This window comes from Amblyomma maculatum, chromosome 9 (assembly GCF_055883805.1).
Source record: "Amblyomma maculatum isolate TAMU_Amacu chromosome 9, ASM5588380v1, whole genome shotgun sequence".
In the NCBI taxonomy this organism is placed as follows: domain Eukaryota; kingdom Metazoa; phylum Arthropoda; class Arachnida; order Ixodida; family Ixodidae; genus Amblyomma; species Amblyomma maculatum.
In genome coordinates this window covers 118,750,514-118,770,320 of record NC_139352.1, presented here as the reverse complement: position 1 = coordinate 118,770,320, position 19,807 = coordinate 118,750,514, and the positions used below count along the sequence as shown (strand labels likewise).

Below are 19,807 nucleotides of genomic sequence, written 5' to 3'. Positions count from 1 at the left end.
ATCAACTGCATTGCTGTTCATGTGTGAGCCAAGGAAAAAATTTAATTATTTTCGTTAATCCCAACACACTATTGTTTGTGTTGTTAAACGGGGAACCACTCCTTGTTTGTCGAGGGTACATGATATGTGGCGATAGTGAGTTAGCAGAGGGGTCACTGCAGTTGAAGTAGAAATATAGTTGTGGGGCTGAGAATTGTACAGGTAAGCTTTGCACGTTAGCAATAATTAGAGCGGTTGATGAACATCATGATGAGCATATTTCTTAATGCAGTGAACCCACTCGAATGATGTTTTTTTTTTAAATATGTATTTGGACAATTCTTCACAGCTACGGTTAACAACCAGGCGCTTGCTGTGGGTTGGTGGAGCACTCCAGAGTGAAAGGATTGTCTCAGAAAGCTTGGCTATGTGTAACTTGTAGCTCAACTTCAGTACTGGTTTAATATTGCCTGTAATCAAGCCTTCTCATGTCTTTTATGTTTTTTGCCCCAATTTTTTTTACTACAAATCTCAGCACACCTAGCAGTAAGAAAGTTGCATGACGACCCCTTCTTCCCCCTTTGTTTCTCTACATTGCATTTTGCTTGAAAGATGCTTTCTTGTTAAGATATTTTTTTAATTGTGCAATTCTGGTCTGTGGTAGTGACCAACTGGTCAAGTTTGTGGAAGCACATTAGTGTGCTGCAGTTTCTGCATGGTGTGAGTTTGCTTTTTGTAACCTTCGAAAATTTTGCCACGGCTGGTGTACATCTGCATCTTGAAAGTGTCTCACCCTTCCTATATGTGCGACTCTTTAAGAAAGGCTGCCTGCTGTTGTTTTTATCCAGTACTTCTACTCCATCAAAGACATATCGATTGGAGGCCAGTGTGTCTGCTCAGGGCATGCCCAGGAGTGCCCATCTCAAGGGCGGGGTGGAGAGGTAGGAGGATATTGATTTTTTATTCTTTCTGAATGTATTGTACCTCTGTGTGTGCGCTTATTATAACTGAAGCAGTCAAGAAAAAGAAATGCTCAATGGCCTTTGTGTGTTGTGAAACAGCCACAAACTTTATTTGTAGATGTTTTCATTTCTTGACGATGTGTACTGCTACTGAAACCCAATAAAATTGCTGGCTATGGAAAAGGAAATAAGCATAGGTTGGATATAACAGAGCTTTTATTTCTGTAGTCTTTATTAGCAGAGTTCATTGTGGAAACATGACTCAAGGTTCCTTCAGTTATTATGCTTGACTTGGACATGGCATTTGGTTAATTCTATGCAGAAAAAATGAAATACAAGAACTACTAGGTCCAGATAACCACCACCTGCTGATTAACCGTGGGATATATGTTATTGCTGTTTATTGCTCAGTGGCTTGGTGTCATGTGGAAGGGCTGGCATTTTTGAAAACTTGATTTAGTGTTTGGTTTTTTGTTAGCCAGTCGTATATAAACCATTTGAGTAGTTTAAATCTCGTCGTCAAGTATATTTTGCGCAATTTGGTGTTTCTTTTTTTATGCACTTTATGTTCTTAGAATGAAATTGTATTAAAAAATACTGCTGTTCGTGTCCTACTTTGCATAGCTTTCTTTGCATACAGACTGATTGCTGCGTTTTTCCTTCAATTTGGCATCAACTTCCCATGCCCTTTGGATCAGCTCTCGGTGCAGCTTTGATTTACATCTCCGATGCCTTGTAGAAAATATTTATCGACTTAGTAGCAATTTTGTCTTCTTTTAATTGTATTTCATTTTTGATTTCCCATTCCTTGAAATCCAGAAACTGCTTTTCTCTAATTGAGAAATTAAGCCTCAAGCATTTATCTTGTTAATAAGCAATGAAAACAGGATCTCCAAGGAAGCTCCTCTGTGAGTTGGGTACACTTTTTCTCCAAGCATATTTTGTTACTTCTGTGCACTTCTGAATCTTTCAAGTATTGTGCCAGGGCTCCCCTCCTGATTTCTCCATTGCATTATGCAGTTGCAGTGTCGTTGTGAGCACAACACGTGTGGCACCAGCTGTGAGCGCTGCTGCCCCCTGTTCAACCAGCAGCCCTGGAGGATGGGCACGGCTGCAGATGCAGCTGAGTGCGAAGGTGCGCATGCCCTCTTTTCACTGACAAGCAAACACACTGACAAGAAAGAACATCGTGCCATTCAAGCTATGCACATCTTTTGGAGACTGAGGGTAGAAATTCCTTAACAAGGGCTAGTTGAAGCATCTGTAGCTGCTGCTGAAACCACCTCTCAGTGCGACTGATTGTTCTTCATTTGATTGATTTCACAATTATTAAGCAGTAAATGGGCTGCAGGGATGATGTCAGGATGAAATAATGATGCTTTAAAAATTTAAGGAACGTTATCAACACAAATTGCAGAAGCAATTTGGCTGACTTGCAGTGTTTACTGAATTTTGTTTTTTTTGCTGAACATGTTTGTAAATGTTTGAAGGTCACGGATAAAGAAAGCCTTTTATTACTTATATTCAACTAGGAAAGTTATACCTGAACGTTTCTCTAGTGCTGCATAGTGTAATATAGGCTGATGTTGAATGTTGGCAGATTGCTTTAACATGCACTTCTACTCAGTTCTGTGCTTCTTTAGAATACTTGATGTCAGAGAGCTCTACAGCGCTGCTGAAAGGTAGAGGGTGACCCACAAGCCACAGGAAAAGCAAAAGTTCAAGAATTTGAAAAGCCTAGATGGTAGTGTAATGCAGTTTCCGTCTTTTGAACCACCTTATTTTTTCTGTTTTAATCATCATCCAGTTGCACTTCCTAATAGCAAGGGCTAGTAAAAATGTTGAAGGCATTTTCTTTTTGCAGAGTGCCAGTGCTTTGGTCATGCCACGTCGTGTGCCTACGATGCCGAAGTAGCAAAGAGTGGCACGAGCCTGAACAAGTTTGGAGAGTACAGTGGTGGTGGAGTCTGCCAGAACTGCTCAGTGTGTATCCACTTCTTTCTTGCCTTCCTGTCCTGAATTCATTCACACTGATGGGTGATTAAAAACAGCGTGTGTTTTGAATGCTGTCGTTGACTAACTGTCCTTGCCTTAGCTGAAGGTTTAACTTTATTGTCAACCACCTGTATTTCTCTAGCACATTGCAGAACTAACACCTTTGGGGCACATTGTAAACATTTGCCTGCCGTTTTAACACGTCAGATTGGGTTCTGCAGAGTTTCTTTTCTGTTCAGACTTGAACTTAGGATGATATTTAACTTAATTTCTTCATATTTAGCCTCTCTTATGTGACTTGAGCACATTCTTTCTTGTGTAGCGCTGAAAAGCAGTGTGCATTCAGATTTGTTCTAATTATCTTGTTAGCCTTGAGAATGTGAAAAAAAATTTACGTTGTAGAAATTTGTCTAGGCAAATCAAGAAATATCCATGGTAAATATTTACTTTGCCAACAATTTTATATATTAAAATAAATCTATTTCAAAATTAGACACTTGCATGATGTTCCAAGATGTCTCCATTAACATGGCAGAAAAGAGTGCATGGAGACACAACAAGCTGCAGAGCAGTGCTGTACATGCTGTTTTCAGCCGTGTTTGTTTACCATTCACTAACTAGCCCAGCTGCAGACTATTATCATGTCTGCATAAGTTTTTCATGCTCGTCTTTAGATTGAAGTAGTTTTAGGCAGTGCATCAATCAAAGATTTTTGATTGGTCACAGCTTTCTAATAACTGGTGTCAATGGTTTATTTTTTACATTGGTACACGTAAACATAAAAGGCTAATGGTCAGTTTGAAAATGCCATGAAAAACCTAATTAACAATTCTAGTGCCAAACATTATTTTTGTTTTCTAGTATACTTGAATAAAAAGAACAAAAACCAGAAGGACAAATTGTTCAGCAGAAAAAATGTGTCATATAAACATTGGCCAGCATTGGTTAGATGTAAACCTGAGGAGGTATTATTGCTTGAATAGTATGCTGTCGCTTCCACATTAGCGTATGCTGCATAGTGATTCCAGTGGATTTATCTTCAAGCTTTACTTGTGTTTTCCCCACCAGCACAACACGGCCGGCATAAACTGTGAGCGCTGTGAGGATGGTTACTTCCGTCCCCGAGGAGTGGCCAGAGACCATCGCAACCCATGCCGCAAGTGTTCCTGTTCTGGACCAGGCACCACTGGAAGTTGTATCGGGGATGACTCTCACATTCAAGAGGGCCTGGTGAGTGCAATTCACCATGATCACAGTCATAGCCAGTTTAAGCTAGCACCAAGCATTTTGGGCATAGATTCAGAGCATTTGAAAGCACTAGACCGAGGTAAACCTGGCCTGTGTCAGCTTGATCGCTGTACAGATGGATGTAATGCACAGTGGAACGTTAAAAAATGCTGTCACGCCTTATGTACAGATGCTGTGCAATTTAAAACGTTCAGTGTTTCATATGTAGCCTATTGTGCCTGTAGTCAAGCCTGCACCCGTGCAAGTAACAAGTTCTTGCCGTGTATTTAGGAAGCTCCAAGACTTATTGCAGGAAAGAGGTCTCATACAGCACCTTTAATCTCCTGATAATGTCAGAATCTCAACAACATGAGCAGTAAAAGGTATGAATTCACCTCTGTAATGATGGTTACACGCTAGGGCAGTATAATTTTGTACAGCCTTGCCAGTTTCGTGTTTCAAGTGGAAGAGAAATCAGGCCTCACTTCCAGGCGGTAGGGTGTTTTCCTGTTCTTGATAATAATGCAGATAACAGCATACATCTTTGACGCATACTTAAGCTTGTTGGTGAACTTTGGAACAAATATTAATTGTTGCTGCTAACTAACAATTGAAACAGCAGAGAAGTACAAGAATCTGCCTCCCTTCTGACTGCACATGTAGGCTACCAGCACAATTATGCTTAATTAACACTGGATGAAAGACAATGCCGACAACCACCTAGAGAAATTAGAATATTGAAATTTGTTGTGAAACGCGGGAAGTTTCACCTGAAGTTCATAATCAGCTGTGACTGACTAAACAGTGGGTGCCTGTTGTTATAGATCACCGTGTGCCTCTGTGGGTGCCATATATTTGTCAATCCATTCTGTAGCCACAAACAGCCAAACAGCAAACAAATCGTGGGAAAATGAGGGGCTTGTCGTGAGTTGCATACGAGGGGAGCAGACAGCCAGTGACACCAAGGAAAGTATGCAGAAGTTTCTTTTTGTTAATTGTAGTTGATCAGTGTGAGATAGTAAGGTAATCATGGAGGTAATTTAGTAGAAAAAATAATTGTATGCTCCCAGTGGGACTCACATGAAATTCACCTAAGCATCTCATGTTCTTTTTATTGATGCCACACATTTGTCTATTATGTCCTTTGCATTTGTTTCAGCAGGAGGTGGTCAGGCATTTGAGAAGCTTGAGGAGGAGGAGTAGAAAAGGAGGGCGGAAGACAGGGATGTTAACCAGAAAGAATGAATTCCGGTTGGCTACCCTGCACTGGGGAAGGGGAATGGGGGATTAAATGGGGAGGGTAGAAGAGGAGAGGAGGTGAGAAAGTCAGAGTCTGTCAATCAGGCTAGTCTCTCTTAAAAAGCGAAGAAGTGCCTTATAAGCTTTGAGCGCAGATGACTTTTGTGGCCATGGTCCCAAGATCTTCCCTTCCGTTAAGGTGTGAGCATCCCGACGACCCGATGCAGTACGCAGCGTAAGTCGTTCAGTTGAAAAAACAGGGCACTCACAAAAGAGGTGCTCAATCGTTTCATCAAAACCACATCGTTCACAAGCAGGGCTGTCAGCCATCCCGATCAGGAAGGCGTATTTGTTTGCGAAAGCAACGCCAAGCCATAGGCGGCATAGTAACGTTGTTTCACGACGTGTTGTGTGGTGAGGAATACGCAGGCGCAGACTGGGGTCCAATGCCTTCAGGCGACGGTTGGAGAACTCTCCGGTGTTCCACGCTGAATGTGTCAGCTCCACAGCCAAACAACGAAGCCCACTCGCTGCATCGGTTCTCGCTAACGGAAATTGGACTAGAAGTCCGTTGTTGTGGGCAGAAAGGGCAACGTCGTCCGCCCGGTTATTTCCCGCAATGCCACAGTGTTCTGGCAACCACTGGTAGATGATATCGTGGTATTGCGGCGTGGTGCACCGTACGGATTTCTGCAATTAGTTGTTCATTTGAGCCGTGGCGTAGTGCTGCTTGCATGCCTTGAAGCGCTGCTTTGGAGTCAGTGAAAACTGACCATTCTTGGGGGAGTTCCTGGCTGATGTATTCGACTGCAACCCGTAAGGCAGCTAGTTCGTTGAGCCATTAATGTAGGACATGTTATGATGGGCTGCAGTCAGTCTTAATTTTCTGCATGCCTCTAAGGGAGGTAGATACCATGTAACATGCATATATAATATATTGCCTGAAACACTGGCTGTGGCTGCGAGGCAACCAGCTTGAGCTCTGCATTGCACTGATTTCAGCATCCTGGAGATTGCGTGTGCCGTGAAGGCTTCACGGGGAAGAAGTGTGACCAGTGCAAGCGTGGCTACCGCAACTACCCACGCTGTGAGCCCTGTCCCTGCCACTATGCGGGGACTGTGGATCCGAACCAGTGCGATGGCCCTTGCCAGTGCAAGGTATGGCATGTATAGTTTTCTTGGGGAAAAGAAAAACATGAGCTGTTGCAACAGTTGTGAACAAGCTTTTCTTGGGAAACAGCATGGCATGACACATTATTTTCTGTTTCACTGACAGGGCAGGTGGTTTATCTCCTGCAGATGTGTCAGCCTGGTTGAAAGCACTTTATGTGCTTTCTCTGCTTTATCTATCTTATGCTTATCTATCTCTGCTTTATGTATCTGCTTTATCGCCATGCAAATTAGCTGAGTTGCAGCACTGTAGTGCTGCATTTTAGCTTATTCAGTGAAACATACGTTTTTTTGGCTGCTTACTGATGGAAAAGCTTATCCAGGTCACATGTGCTGTGACTTTCTACTGCTCATTGCATTTAGCACTGTTCAGCCTTGAGTGACACGATGACTGTCATCATATGCATTGACCTGTAGCTTTTTGCTAATTACTGATTGCTTAACTAATTATTTTTGCATTGCAGAAACATGTTGAAGGCGCTCGCTGTGACCAGTGTGCCCACGGCTACTATGACCTCTCTGAGACTAATCCGGAGGGGTGCTCATCATGCTTCTGTTTTGGAGTGACCAGCGTTTGCCGACCGAGTGATTGGGGTGTTGAAACGGTAAGAACTCTTTTACAGAAAACTAAAATGAATACAGAACTTTCTGAACTGCCCGTAAATTTATTAGACCTAGATTATTTGGAATCGTTGGCTATATCAATTCAGACACGCAGTATTTCCCCTTGAAGATTTCGGATTAAAGTAGAGCGCAGTTACAGAGTACTATATCGAGCCTTAGTTTCCCCTTCCATTTGTTATGTCAAAGTAACTATACACCATGCTCTTGCATATGGTTCTTCTCCTAATGGGGCTGTTCGGTCACTTTTCATATGCAGAGGTGGTTTGGCTGCACAACCTTGGTAACCGCATGATGACGGGAAACCTGGGTCATGTGTGAAAGCCAACCTAAGCAAAGCCTAGGGGTAGCTATTGCTTCTCTGTCGAAGACGTTGCAGGAACCACTCTACCCCAGACTCAATGATGTTTCATTTATGTACAGTGTGCCGGTAATCGCATCGGGTGTCTTATGACAAGTAGTGGCTATTTCCAAAATTCTGCAGCTTTTATAGGAGGCCAGAAAGCTGACAGGCAACATGTCACTAGCGTTAATGCAGTTTATTCTGACCTTTAGTTTACAGATAAGCCATTTTTATATTGAGTTACATAGATAAAATCAAACTATTTCGCGATCGTCTTTGAGTTAAGAATATCCAGGTTGGACTGTATTTTTTTAAGGATCACTTGAGAGAGAGAGACTAGTTCTTTTTTTACTGTAGACAAGCACTTAATCCTTGTTCCAGCCAGGCTCTCTTTAGCTTAAACTTGAGTAATTTTGAACAAATCGTGTGTTCACTGTGAGTCTGAACATATGAGGATTTGACTCTCGGAATGTGCATGGGATGAGAAACAGTATTGAACAAATATCGCTTTGCATGTACTGCGGAGATATTTGGCTAGAGCTGATCACTCTAATATATCTGCAGTCAGGGTGTTCACACTGCTTTAGAAGCAGAAGCTTTTATGCTCAACATGTCCATCACTGTGATTAGAGTTACTGATGTGATTGAAGTTGTGTAAAAAAATATAGGAATTTGCCTTTTTTAGAGAACGCATCAGGTCAGTATGTACCTATTTAGAACAAACACAGAGTGTTATTTTTTGTGGGAGAACGTTTACAGGACTGATGATACAGTTTCCTTCATTTTCGGGACTGCCCACTCTCGGGACTGTCCTTTAATTTTTTTTTTACTAGCATTTCATCGGTGAAACTGATTAGTGATGTTGTCGATTGTGCCCTTGTTCCTTGCAGATTCGGGAGCCTGAAACATGGCTGATCAGTGACTTGCCTGGCAATCGAGTAGTTCGACCGACGCCCGAGAATGGACGCCTCACTGTTGCCGATGACGATGTGACACTTAACATGTACTACTGGCAGGCACCTGAGAAATACCTCGGAAACAAGGTTAATGTTTTATTTAGCTACGCCCTGACAGCAGCCTTTGTTTATCTTTTCCAAGTTCCAAATATTTCATGAAATTTGTTTCTGGAACTTACATTCTGACATGTGCTGTGCTTTGGTGGCTGTACCTGACAGGTTTGGATGCCAAGGCATGGCTTAAAGTGAAAACTACAAGCAGCTCATATCTGGCTATATACAGAACTAAAATACAGTAAAACCTCGTTAATTTGAAGTCATTTGGACCGAGAAAAGTGTTCGAATTAACCAGGTTTTCAAATTACTTGAACACTGATAAAACTCTGGCCCAGGAAAACACTTTCATTGCGAGAGCACACTGGGCGTGCCCACCTCCATCCTTCTCCTTCTAGAAATCCATCAGCCATTAACGAAAGCACGTGGTCATCTGCGATCAGGATTCTGCTCTTAGTATCGTTCGTTCGAAAAGGCGTTTGCTGCTATCGCGCTTTCCAATAAACTTGTGGCAGTGGGTGGCACACACCCCAGTCGTTGCATGATAAAGCAAACATACTAAAAACCAGGCTTGTGCAACGAGACGAGCCGAGCAAGCTGTTGCCGGCATTTCTGTCAAGGCCGCTAGCACCATTTCCAGACCCGGCCCCCACTTCACATGCCCAAATGCCCAATGCAAAGGAGCTAATGTCAAAATATAAGCACACCGTGATGGTATCTCTGTCCAGCATGTTGGCACGTTACCATGAAATGCGCTGTGAACTGCAAGTATTGAATTTCTTTTGTTAAGTTCGCAGCGTCATAAGTGAGGGGTGGGTTCATTATGCGAGTGGGTCTGTTGCACGAGTAAAATAGTATGCTAATCGAGATGGCCCTTAACCTTTTAAGCCATGGTAAACCATTAAAATAAATGGCAGAGGTCGATGTTGTGCTCTGTCACCCCATCAAGAGCATGGAGCAAGAGTCGTTGCATTGCAGGACATGCACTCCCACTCCTATGAGTGGGAGATGCTTTAATGCCAGCGCCTCCACTGTATGCTCCCATGGCCACGGCCGGGCTGGGAGGAGAGGGGCTAAGGGTGAGCGCACCGCTGCCTCCAGTCCTGCCATGCCTTGACGAAGCACCGAGTACCCACGGCTGCATTGCAGTGAAGTATGCTTCACTTCTGCAGGGTGCGCTTTGGTGGTCGGCAAGCCGTACCACAGAGTGGTTTTCTCTCCTGGAAACTCTGGGGTTGGGGCGCTACAATATACAATATACAATATACAATGCATAAGCATCGCTTTATGGGGCCACTTCGCGCTCTGAGATGCTATCGCTTCATTGATTTGCGGCGAAATTGGGATTGAGCATTCCAGCAAAGCACCGAAAACTCTCGAATTAACAGGGTCGCTGCAGGCCGCGGCTTTAAATTATATGGATAAATTTTCATTAGAAATTGCGGGACATAGAAATTCTTCGAATTATCCAAGGTTCCGAATTAAGCAAGTTTGAATTTTTGAGGTTATACTGTACAAATATGTTTTTGTTGATGCATAGTAGTAAATAGAGTGTAAGCAGTGAGAAGCTGGCTTGACCATGAAAGATTCCATTTCCTCTGAGAGCACAAGCAGGCATACAAATGCAGGCTCATAAATATAGCAAAACTTACCCTTGTTCACTGTGTTCTTTACACAGCAGGTCTGGAAATGTTTTCTAGCATGCTGTCTTTGTTCACATTTGTACTGCATGCAGCACCTGGCATTACTTACCATTGTTGCAGACTGTAAGGACCTTGTTGTTCTTGCAAGGAAGGTCAGTGTAGTCGATGACATCACTGGCGCTATGGAAAACTAGTTTCATAATGAGTGACAGCATTCATTCCGAGGTAAATAAACAGCATAAAGAGAAGAGCTATTTATGAAATGACCAATGTTTCCTGCTTGACAGATTTACATGGAACTTGTTTTCAACAGCACTTGACTCACCTAGCAGGCACTTAAGCTAGTAGGCCCCAAGCAGGACACTTATACTGAGTCTCAGAAGCAGTTTGCAGCACCTTGAAGGGCGACCTTACCTTGTCCTGCTACCTCTCACCACACTTGGCTTTCAATCATTGCTGGAAGATTCACACTAATAATAATAATGCTGCCAAGGCATCGCATACTCTCGGCTATTTGAAATGCAATCTTCGAGATGCTCCAGCAATTGTTAAAAAACTTCCCAATTTTAGTTCACCTCATCTATCCGGCCACTGCATCAAGCCTTTTTAATGCAATCACTCGAATGTATTTAGAATTGTGCTGCTTGTTTTATATGACCAGGAAATACGATCGACAAGCAACTGTTACTAATCTCAAATTATCGCTGTCACTCCCGGCGTTAGAGGTATGCAGGAAGGTTGCTTTTCTTTGTCTCTTTCATGAAATAATCCATAGCATCCTAGTAGCCTCCCCCTTGCCGAACCACATCGCACATGCCATCGTCTTTGTAACCACCAGAGCTTTATGTGCATATTCGATCGAACCACAGCTTTTAATTCATCAGTGCTATCGTGTGCCATCAGCTAGTGCACTGATCTTCCTGATTGCTTTGCTACCATTAATGACCCTGCAGTCTTTATATGCCGCATTTTATATGGTTGTTGTATATGCTGCATTGCACTTTGTTATTCAACTTTTAGTCACGCTTGATCGTCACATTTGTTGTTGTCATCGGTTATGTTGTGGGACATGATTTGCTTTTTATATCCTTCGCTTCCTATACTCGCCCCCTCACGCAATACTCCTATTTGGAGCCCGTATCTTGAATAAATAAATAAATAGTGCTCCTGCTGTCACATTTGCCAATTAAGGGGTGAATGGTGCGTAGGAGCACAACCATCAATCATAGTGCGCTTAATCTTGATTGGGCCAGGGCACCTTGGCCTTTCTCAGCGCTGCAAACAGCTTCCGTGATGGAGTGTAGTTAAGCCTTGGGGAGAGTTTTAGCCAAATGCACAATAATGGATTAGAAATTTGTGACTGAAAATGTAATGATTTTTTGTTTCTGTTGCCAACAGCTGTACTCATATGGAGGAAATCTCAAGTTTATGCTCAGCTATGTGGTGGCTCGTGGAGACACTTCGGGATCCTACGTGGAAGGCTCTGATGTCATAATTGAAGTGAGTGAGGGAGGCTTCTACAATTCTGCTTTTCATGCGCATTAGGAGTGCTATAATGACAAAATATGTTCAGTGTCTGTGTGTGTGAAGTCTCTGCCTGTCTATCTGCCAATTGTGGCAGGTGGTGTTTAGGAGTTATCCCTCCCTCTCCACCTGTTGCATTTGGCAGGTGGAGAGAGGCTCTCCTCTTATTGGGGAGCAGAGGAGAGGCCGAACTAAGTGCAGCAGGCTGATGTATAAATGAAACAGAATTTTCAAAAAGCGTTGCAAATAGGGCAGAAACATGGAAGAAAGACAGCACAGGACAGTGCTTGTTTAGCGTGTCATGCTTTATTTTTTCTCAGACCGCTGTTTTTATGTATTTTTTATAATTATGAGTCTATACCAACACATTCGACTCATTTATCCTTCCTGAGAGTGAGAAATGTACAGGGGCAAGGTAGCAACTTGTGCAGGTTTACTGGACACCTGTGGGAGAAGTCTTTGTCCTGTATTCGACTGTGGTGGAATAGGTAGCACTTGAGGCTAATATCTTATTTGCTTTTAATCTACTGACAACTCAGGAGAAGAGCAAATAAAGTACCTTGCAGACAAATAAATTGAACTATCATTGTAAGTCTTGTGCTACTTGGATTGTGTAAGGTTTCTTAAATAATATATGCCTTCATGCAGTTCGCATCAACTAAGTTACAGCTGTGCAGTCATAAGCAAACTATATAAATGTGTTTGTTGTATGAAAGTACACTAGAACCCCGCTATAGGAGACTCGGATAGAGTAAAAGCTCTGATATAGTAAAGTGAAACTGAAGTCCCATTTCATCTTCCATAGAGAAATGTACATTTTCCCCCCTTTATAGTAAATACGTTGTTGGTAAAAATCAGTTATAGCAAAGTGCGCCTGGCCGCAGTGACGATTCTGACATCGCCGCCTGTGCACTACCTAGACTCGCGAGGCAAAGTATTTTTTCGTGTTTGAAAACACAAAAACAACACCGAGAGTTCGTTTAAGTGGCTTTACCGCTAGGCTTAGCAGCTTTTAGGAGAAGCCTACTTTGCGGACGCCTTGGAGCTGTGAGGGAAAGCACGCAGTGCGTAGGGAAAAAAAAGTAAAACTGTCTACAAACATGGAAAGGAGGCGGCGCGGTCTTTCGGAAAGTAAAGGAGAGTAAAAGTGCAGCAAGGAATAAGGAAGGGGATGAGATGGGTGAACATTCACAGCACTGTGCAGCATGAAGCATGAGGCAGCGGAGGCAAAAAGTGGAGCACTTGAGTGCCACGCGCATTTATCATTTATTGCCTTTTAAAAAACAGAAACAGCAAAAAGTGACACCATGTTCACGCAAGGCTTTGGTTTTCACATGAAATCGAACTTGGTTGCATTCATAGCCACATTGTCCTCGTGCGTAAAGGCTGATTTACATGCAACTGAGCGAACTGAGTGGCAAGCGGCAGCGACAAGAGTGAAAAATTTCCAACCGGATGCAACTGCACCGCGACAGCTGAAAACAGGTTTTTCGCTTTGCCGCTGCAAAAATCGCTAGCGTTTTCGCTTGCATGTGAAACAGGCTTAAGAGGTACTTCCACAAGATGTAAAAAATTTTTATAACAAAAAATTGCACAAAGAGAAGATAAAAGTGAGATGGAAGGTAATTCAGAATTTTTTTTTTATTAAGCAACAACACGTGTTCAGTAAGTGCCTATTTAACTACCAGACAGCATCTTCAGGACCATGTCGTCACCAACAACTGATAGTAAAGGCCCTGATTAGTAAATATTTTTGCTGGTCCCAGTGACTTTACTATAAAGGGGTTCTACTGTACGTCATTCGTGCATGTATGTACAGGGCAATGGCAAGCGGTTTGGCTACAACTGGGGCTTGCGGCCAAGCCCAGACAATGTGACCATTGCCATCCCACTTCGTGAGCATGGTTGGCACGTGCTGGACAACGATGGCCGCCCTCTGAGACCAGCAACACGCGAGGAGTTCACACTTGCCCTGGATGATGTGGAACGGCTGCTGCTGCGAGCCAAGTACCACTCGGACCAGATCGAGGGAGCGTGAGTGCTGTTCTTTTGTGTTCATGCTTCAATTCGTGCTGCCACAGAAGTGGTTCCACTTGCCTATGTTTTGCAGGCCAACATGCCAGGACAGTCATTGTGTGCTCAGTGTTGTGACTGGCAAAAGTGGCAAAGCACACAAATTTTAGAACTTTTTAAAATTTGGAGGGTTTTAGCAAGTGAAATTAAAAATGTGTAATTAAAAATGGCAATCCAAGTGACAAAAGTTGATTCTCTGCTATACTTCAAAAGACAAGAAACAAGATTTTTCGTTGCACATGCATTATGCATTCTGCACTAGGCCAGTTTTATGTACAGTCATGAGCAAAAGCGGTATAGAACACACAGACGGTGGCGGAACTTGGGAAAACCACATAGAAATGCCATCTAGCGACAGCGACAGTGACACATGCATGTCAATAAAATCTAGATTCCTTGCAGCTGTTGTTACATGGCACTGAAATGCAGTTTTCCCAAGCTTCGCTACCTAGCTGCGTGTTGTATAGCACTTTTGCTCATGACTGGACATTCTAGGATGCCGGTGCTGCTTATAGGAGGAGAAAAACTTCCAAGAGGTGATAAAAAAAGCTTTGATGAAAAATGCTTTAAGGCCCTTGTAAAAAAATAACTGTTTTTGACATTTGCCATAAATGTGATTTCGTTTCAGTAGCACCACCTTGCAGCACTCAGTTTCTTTAGCACCGCGGATTAATGGCAGTCATTTATGCAGTTGCATTTAGCACTCATTTCTGCATATACTTCACATGCTCAAACATCATTGCGCTTAAGAAAAACCCGACGTAGAAAACGATACGAGACACAGGAGCGCAAATAATCAACTGAAATTTTATTGCTGTGAACACACGTATGTAGCTTTACACATAAAAATATCACAAAAATCGACGAGTCAGCAAAGTAGCTATCGTATCAAGGGCAATCGTGATACACCTGTCACAAAAACCATTTGTCTCTTTTTTATTTTCCCATGAATTCCTTTCCTTCTTTCGAAAGGGTGACCGAAGGGTCGCTTACACATGTCCCTTTCCCAGATTCGATACAGTGGTCCTCCCACAGTTCCCTGGTTAGCTTATCTCTAGAGTTCAGAAGAACTGCCATCTCATGGAAAAGTGGTGCTCAATCTTTGCATCTAGCGCAGTGCGGCGCCAGATCTCCAGACACACTAATCTGGTTACAGTGGTGCCTGTGCCCTCTGAGCCTTTCGTTAAGGCATCTTCCCGTTTGCCCCACATATGCATGACTGCATGAGAGCAGTATCTTGTAAACTACTCCCTCGCAGCACTCGACAAACCTAGTTTTGTGCCTAATGCCACAAGACGTCTCTGCTCCAGGCTTGCGCTCCTCATTTGCTTTCTCGCACATTCCTTTTAATTTTCATGGGGCAGAGAAAATGACCCGCACAGAATGCCTTTCAGCAACTTTCTTCAGTCTGTGCAATAGGGCATGAATGTATGGGAGTACCACATACCTCCTTATTTTTTTTTACCTTGCCTAAGTCGCTTTTGTTCCTTGATCTTTTTAATACTTTCTCTGCCACAGAGACAAGGAGTGATGTCGGGTAGCCAGCGTTCTCTAATCTGAGAGCCTGCGCACAAAAACTGGATTGCATTTTGTTACTGCAAGACTTCTTAATGACTTGTTCAAAACAAGACATGGCCAATTAGTTTCGCTTGATCAGCTTTGTGTGATCCGAGTCGTATGGCAATAAGCCCTTGCCACTGCGCGTTGTGTATTCCCGCTATAAGTGGGGCTGCAGAGTTAAGGCCAACTTCCTGTTGCTTTTTGTGCATGATGATTGTGATGAGCAAACATGAAACTGTGCTTTGATTTTCCATGAATGCAGTTTGCATGATGTAGAGCTTCCCATCGCATCCAAGGCATCAGGCACCGTGACAAAAATGACATCCGTCGAGATGTGCCAGTGCCCCGTTGGGTATGCAGGTCTCTCCTGTGAGGTAAGGACTCGCATGTGCTTCAAGGTCTTGTCTGGGGAAAGGTAAACACTGTGGAATATGTGAAAATGAAAAGTCACAGGTCAATGTTGTCTATGCAGTCGTATATGCGTTAGTGTTAGAGACGTGACTGTGCGTCCGATTTCTGCGAATGGAGTGAAACTACTGGTACCAGCCCAGGAACATTACTTATTGAGCATACGGAGTGAAATTGCTGAGATCCAGACGAAAAGAGCAAGGTAGAGAGCATACACACTGCTCTTTGTTCACCTGCGTCCCCTATGCAATCAGCCTGCATGTTTGCTCCTCTCCACTTTTCTTATTGGTAGCCAGTTTTTCTCTTCTACACCTCTCCTCCCCTCTCAACTTCAGGGATTGGCCACGACGTTTCGCCTTCTCCACTCAGCTACTACCTCTCCACATTTAACTCTCTTCCAGATGGACAGATATCACGAAGATATTGCTAACACATTATGAAAGGCATGCTAAAGCACTAGAAGATAATGTCAACACTCTAGAAAAAATTATTTGTTCATTTACTACTTCCCATTTTGTTCAGATAGTAGTACATGTTGGCTCTTCCTAGTTTATTTACGTACAACACCTGTCGTGTATGTTGTTATGGAAGGTCTTGCACTTAGTTTTTATCATACTGTGAACATACTTGATACTGTATGTATTGGTTTGGATTGTGTGTACATGGGTTAGGAGAATGAGTGTTACTTTTGTGGTTCGCTTGCCATTCAGGTTTCTCTTTAATGGCCCACTGAAGACATGTAGTGTGTTGCGAGGTGCTGAATAAATTCAGTTGACCCTGTTCATAGAAACTTGTTTGGACACCTTGTATGTCTTACTTATTAACATTATTATTATTTGGACAAATCTGACTCTCGTGTGTATTGCATGTGTTCGTTTTCAGCTGTGTGCCCCAGGTTATCGTCGAGTGAACAACACAGTTCTCGGTGGCCGCTGTGAAAAGTGCGACTGCAACAACCACGCTGACTCTTGTGATCCATACACTGGCAAATGTGATGTACGTTGCCTGTTGTGTTTTTGCTGTTTTGTTTGTTTTTCTTTTGTCGGTTGCACTGCACATATATGCCACCTCCGTGTGAGCGGGGCTAAATGGTTTGCATGTACAGTTGACCTTGGATTTATCGGGCTTGAAAGGGATTTATTTATTTACAAATACTGCTGTCTCGGAGAGGAGACATAGTAGGAGTGGGTAAATACAATGTTAGAAACAAATAACATCAGTAACATAAAAATAGATAACATAGAAATATTCAAAACAGATAGCTTGATATATCGAGCATATGGCAGCAGATGAGCTTGTCGGTAATCCAGAAGCATGAATACCCATGCTTGCACTGATGTGCTGACTGCTTGCGTGTGGGCTGCACACCACATTCTGTGACTCGCTAATCCTAGCTCACTTCACGTCAAAGCTGTAGTGAACAGTGGTTTGGCGAGATCTCATAGGCTCCACTGTGCTGCAAATAACTTGCAAGATGGACGGTAAGGCTGTATTCATGCCAAAAGCTAGACAAAATTCATCAGCAACTATAATCACTTTCTACACTTTGACATTTTGGGATCATTGCAAGGGGTTCAAACTGTAGATTTTTCAAATAAGACAGACAAGGTCAAATCTTTAATGTGTAGGACACAGGTCCTCATTTTTTTTGCACATAAAATAGTAGTTCATCTGAGTTTCACGCAAACTTCAGGCAGTATGGCCTGCAGATTTTAGCTATGACTGGCCACCAAGCAATTTTGAGTATTTATTAAGGCTAACAATTGATCTTGTCCTTTTCTTATTAGGATTCATTCTCCATTTGACCATTGAGAAAAATGGCACATTTGTTTCTTGTTGACATTGCAGGAATGTCTGCACAACACCACTGGCCCAAACTGTGGTGAATGCTTGCCGGGGTTCTATGGCAATGCACTCCTGGGTTTTCCCGATGACTGCAAGCCGTGCACTTGTCCCCCGGGTTCCAGCCTGGATGATCTGCCGCCAGAGTGCCGAACAATTGTTACTCCAGCTGGGGAGAGTGATTACATTTGTCTGGAGTGCCCACCAAACCATGCAGGCAACAAGTGTGAAAGGTACTCGTATACTCGAAAGGTATTCTGTTCTCGCAACGTTTCTTTTTTGTTCATAAAATTTAGGTAGTACCTTGCAGTTTGATACAGTTTGATGCATCTTCTGACCTTCCAATGCATAGGAAGGTGCTAGATGCAGTGTGAAAACATGGAGAAAGCTGTAGGAGGTAATTTTACCACTTTTTCCAGCTAGTCATTGACCCGTCTATTTTGTTATTTTCTTTTACACGCCGATTGCCTTAGATAGTTGGTAGTTTGAGGAAAGGCAGTAAAGACATTAAGAATTACTGGACACAAGAAGCCATACCTGTTTAGCAAAATGATCAATTAGGTAAAAATTTGTTCATAGAAATTAGTGTGTCCAGCTACAGATAAAGTGGAACGCCATTCTTTATTTCTTGTCAAGTCAGTGCACACATATACTTCAAAGTCCATGATGGCCAGTATGTTAAAGCGAGGTACTTCTTATAAAAGATTAAAAGTTGTCTTAAAGGTCCCCTGAAATGGTGCTTTCTCCAATATTCTAGTGGCTAAGTGGAGAAATCTATAGAGGTGGTCTTTGTGAGTATATTTGAGCCAAATTTAAAAGCATTGCATGGAGCTGATAATTTACAAATAGTTTTTAAAAAGTATTCCTAACAACCACTCGGAAACTCATTAGGGCGACGTTCGCCCTGCGCAAGCATCCCATATGATTGATGCAAACCTCCCATGTGACGTCATCGGGGCTTGCTGGGTGCACCCACTCATTGGACGCTTCCAAATGACACAGGCTGAACAGCACGTAGTGGGGCACCAACGCAGCTTGTTTTCTAGATTTTTTTTCTTCCGCACTGGCGTGAGCTGAGTTGAGGAGGGTGAGGAGGAGCGTCAATTTTGGTAGCCGATATTTTTGGTGTTAGTGATGCTAGCTTGAATATTTTTGCATTGAAGAGGGGACTGATGGGATACCTATTACTTGTGAGCGTTTTCTAATTTTAGTATATAGCTTTTCATGGGCCCTTTAAAAGGTAAATGGCCAATACTAAAGCAAGGGTAGAAAAGGTTGTTATGCAAGTTTGGAGCGTTTTGAACAGCTATGCAGTAGATGTTTTAGACTGCTCTTCACCACCAGCATGAAGGGTGGCTAATGTTGCATGGTTCATTAGGAAATTTTCAGTGATTTTGTTGATTGGAATGGGGGAGCTTATATATATATGAAATGAGAATTGCAGCTACCTTTATTGCTGGCTTATCATGATGCATAATTATGTTCACTGTGATTCAGCATGTGTGCAGAGACATTCGTGGTATCGTTTTATTCCTTTGTATGAAAATTCACTCCATCAAAGAGATTGTTAATTATTTGTAATGATCACACTTTCATTTCACGACATATACTCTTATATAAGTGACTGACACTTTGTTAACCTCCTGCATCGTCTGTGAAAATCAGCTTGAATGAGATGCTTGATTTATCGCGTGAAAAATGACAGGAGTTTAGTCTGTCAGTGTGAAGAGGCTGGAGACTGCATTCTTAGCTCTGTCACCGTGGCGTTAGAGAGATGGACAAGTTTTCCACTATGGGTCTGTCTCCTTTCCAGCCATTGCCTGAGGAAACAACTTTTGAACATAAGTCCATTGGCTGGCAGCTTATAGAGCTGGTTCCTCCATCATAGGAGAACAAGCTGGATACATGCCTGGTTAGTCTCCCTGCTGTTTTTTTCATATATATTCTGCTTTTGTCCACTGTGCAGGTGTGCTGACGGCTTTTATGGGAACCCCGCCATTGGCGAACCTTGCCGTCCATGCCGCTGTGGTCCCAATGCCGACACATCCGTCCCAGGCTACTGCGACCACCGCACTGGCCGCTGCCTGCGCTGCCAAGGGAACACGGGTGGCTGGAACTGCCTTGAATGCCTGGATGGCTACTTTGGAAACCCAGCCACTGGGGACTGCCGACGTGAGTGCTTTTGGCTACGTCACCACTGTTGAAAACGAA

General features: G+C 43.0%; 1 protein-coding gene across 2 annotated transcripts in view; it reads left to right on the top strand.

Moving 5' to 3' along the window:
• Window positions 1-19,807, top strand: part of LOC146180228 (laminin subunit alpha-1-like) — a 206,396-nt gene that overhangs the window by 85,244 nt on the left and 101,345 nt on the right. For both annotated transcript variants that reach the window (XM_084579439.1, XM_084579438.1), the window contains exons 7-19: window positions 828-920; window positions 1,962-2,076; window positions 2,806-2,924; window positions 4,005-4,166; window positions 6,405-6,560; window positions 7,037-7,177; window positions 8,427-8,579; window positions 11,588-11,689; window positions 13,533-13,747; window positions 15,609-15,720; window positions 16,637-16,750; window positions 17,603-17,829; window positions 19,563-19,768. In XM_084579439.1, coding sequence (XP_084435565.1) covers window positions 828-920; window positions 1,962-2,076; window positions 2,806-2,924; window positions 4,005-4,166; window positions 6,405-6,560; window positions 7,037-7,177; window positions 8,427-8,579; window positions 11,588-11,689; window positions 13,533-13,747; window positions 15,609-15,720; window positions 16,637-16,750; window positions 17,603-17,829; window positions 19,563-19,768 — 1,915 coding nt within the window. The remainder of the gene's footprint in view (window positions 1-827; window positions 921-1,961; window positions 2,077-2,805; window positions 2,925-4,004; window positions 4,167-6,404; window positions 6,561-7,036; window positions 7,178-8,426; window positions 8,580-11,587; window positions 11,690-13,532; window positions 13,748-15,608; window positions 15,721-16,636; window positions 16,751-17,602; window positions 17,830-19,562; window positions 19,769-19,807) is intronic.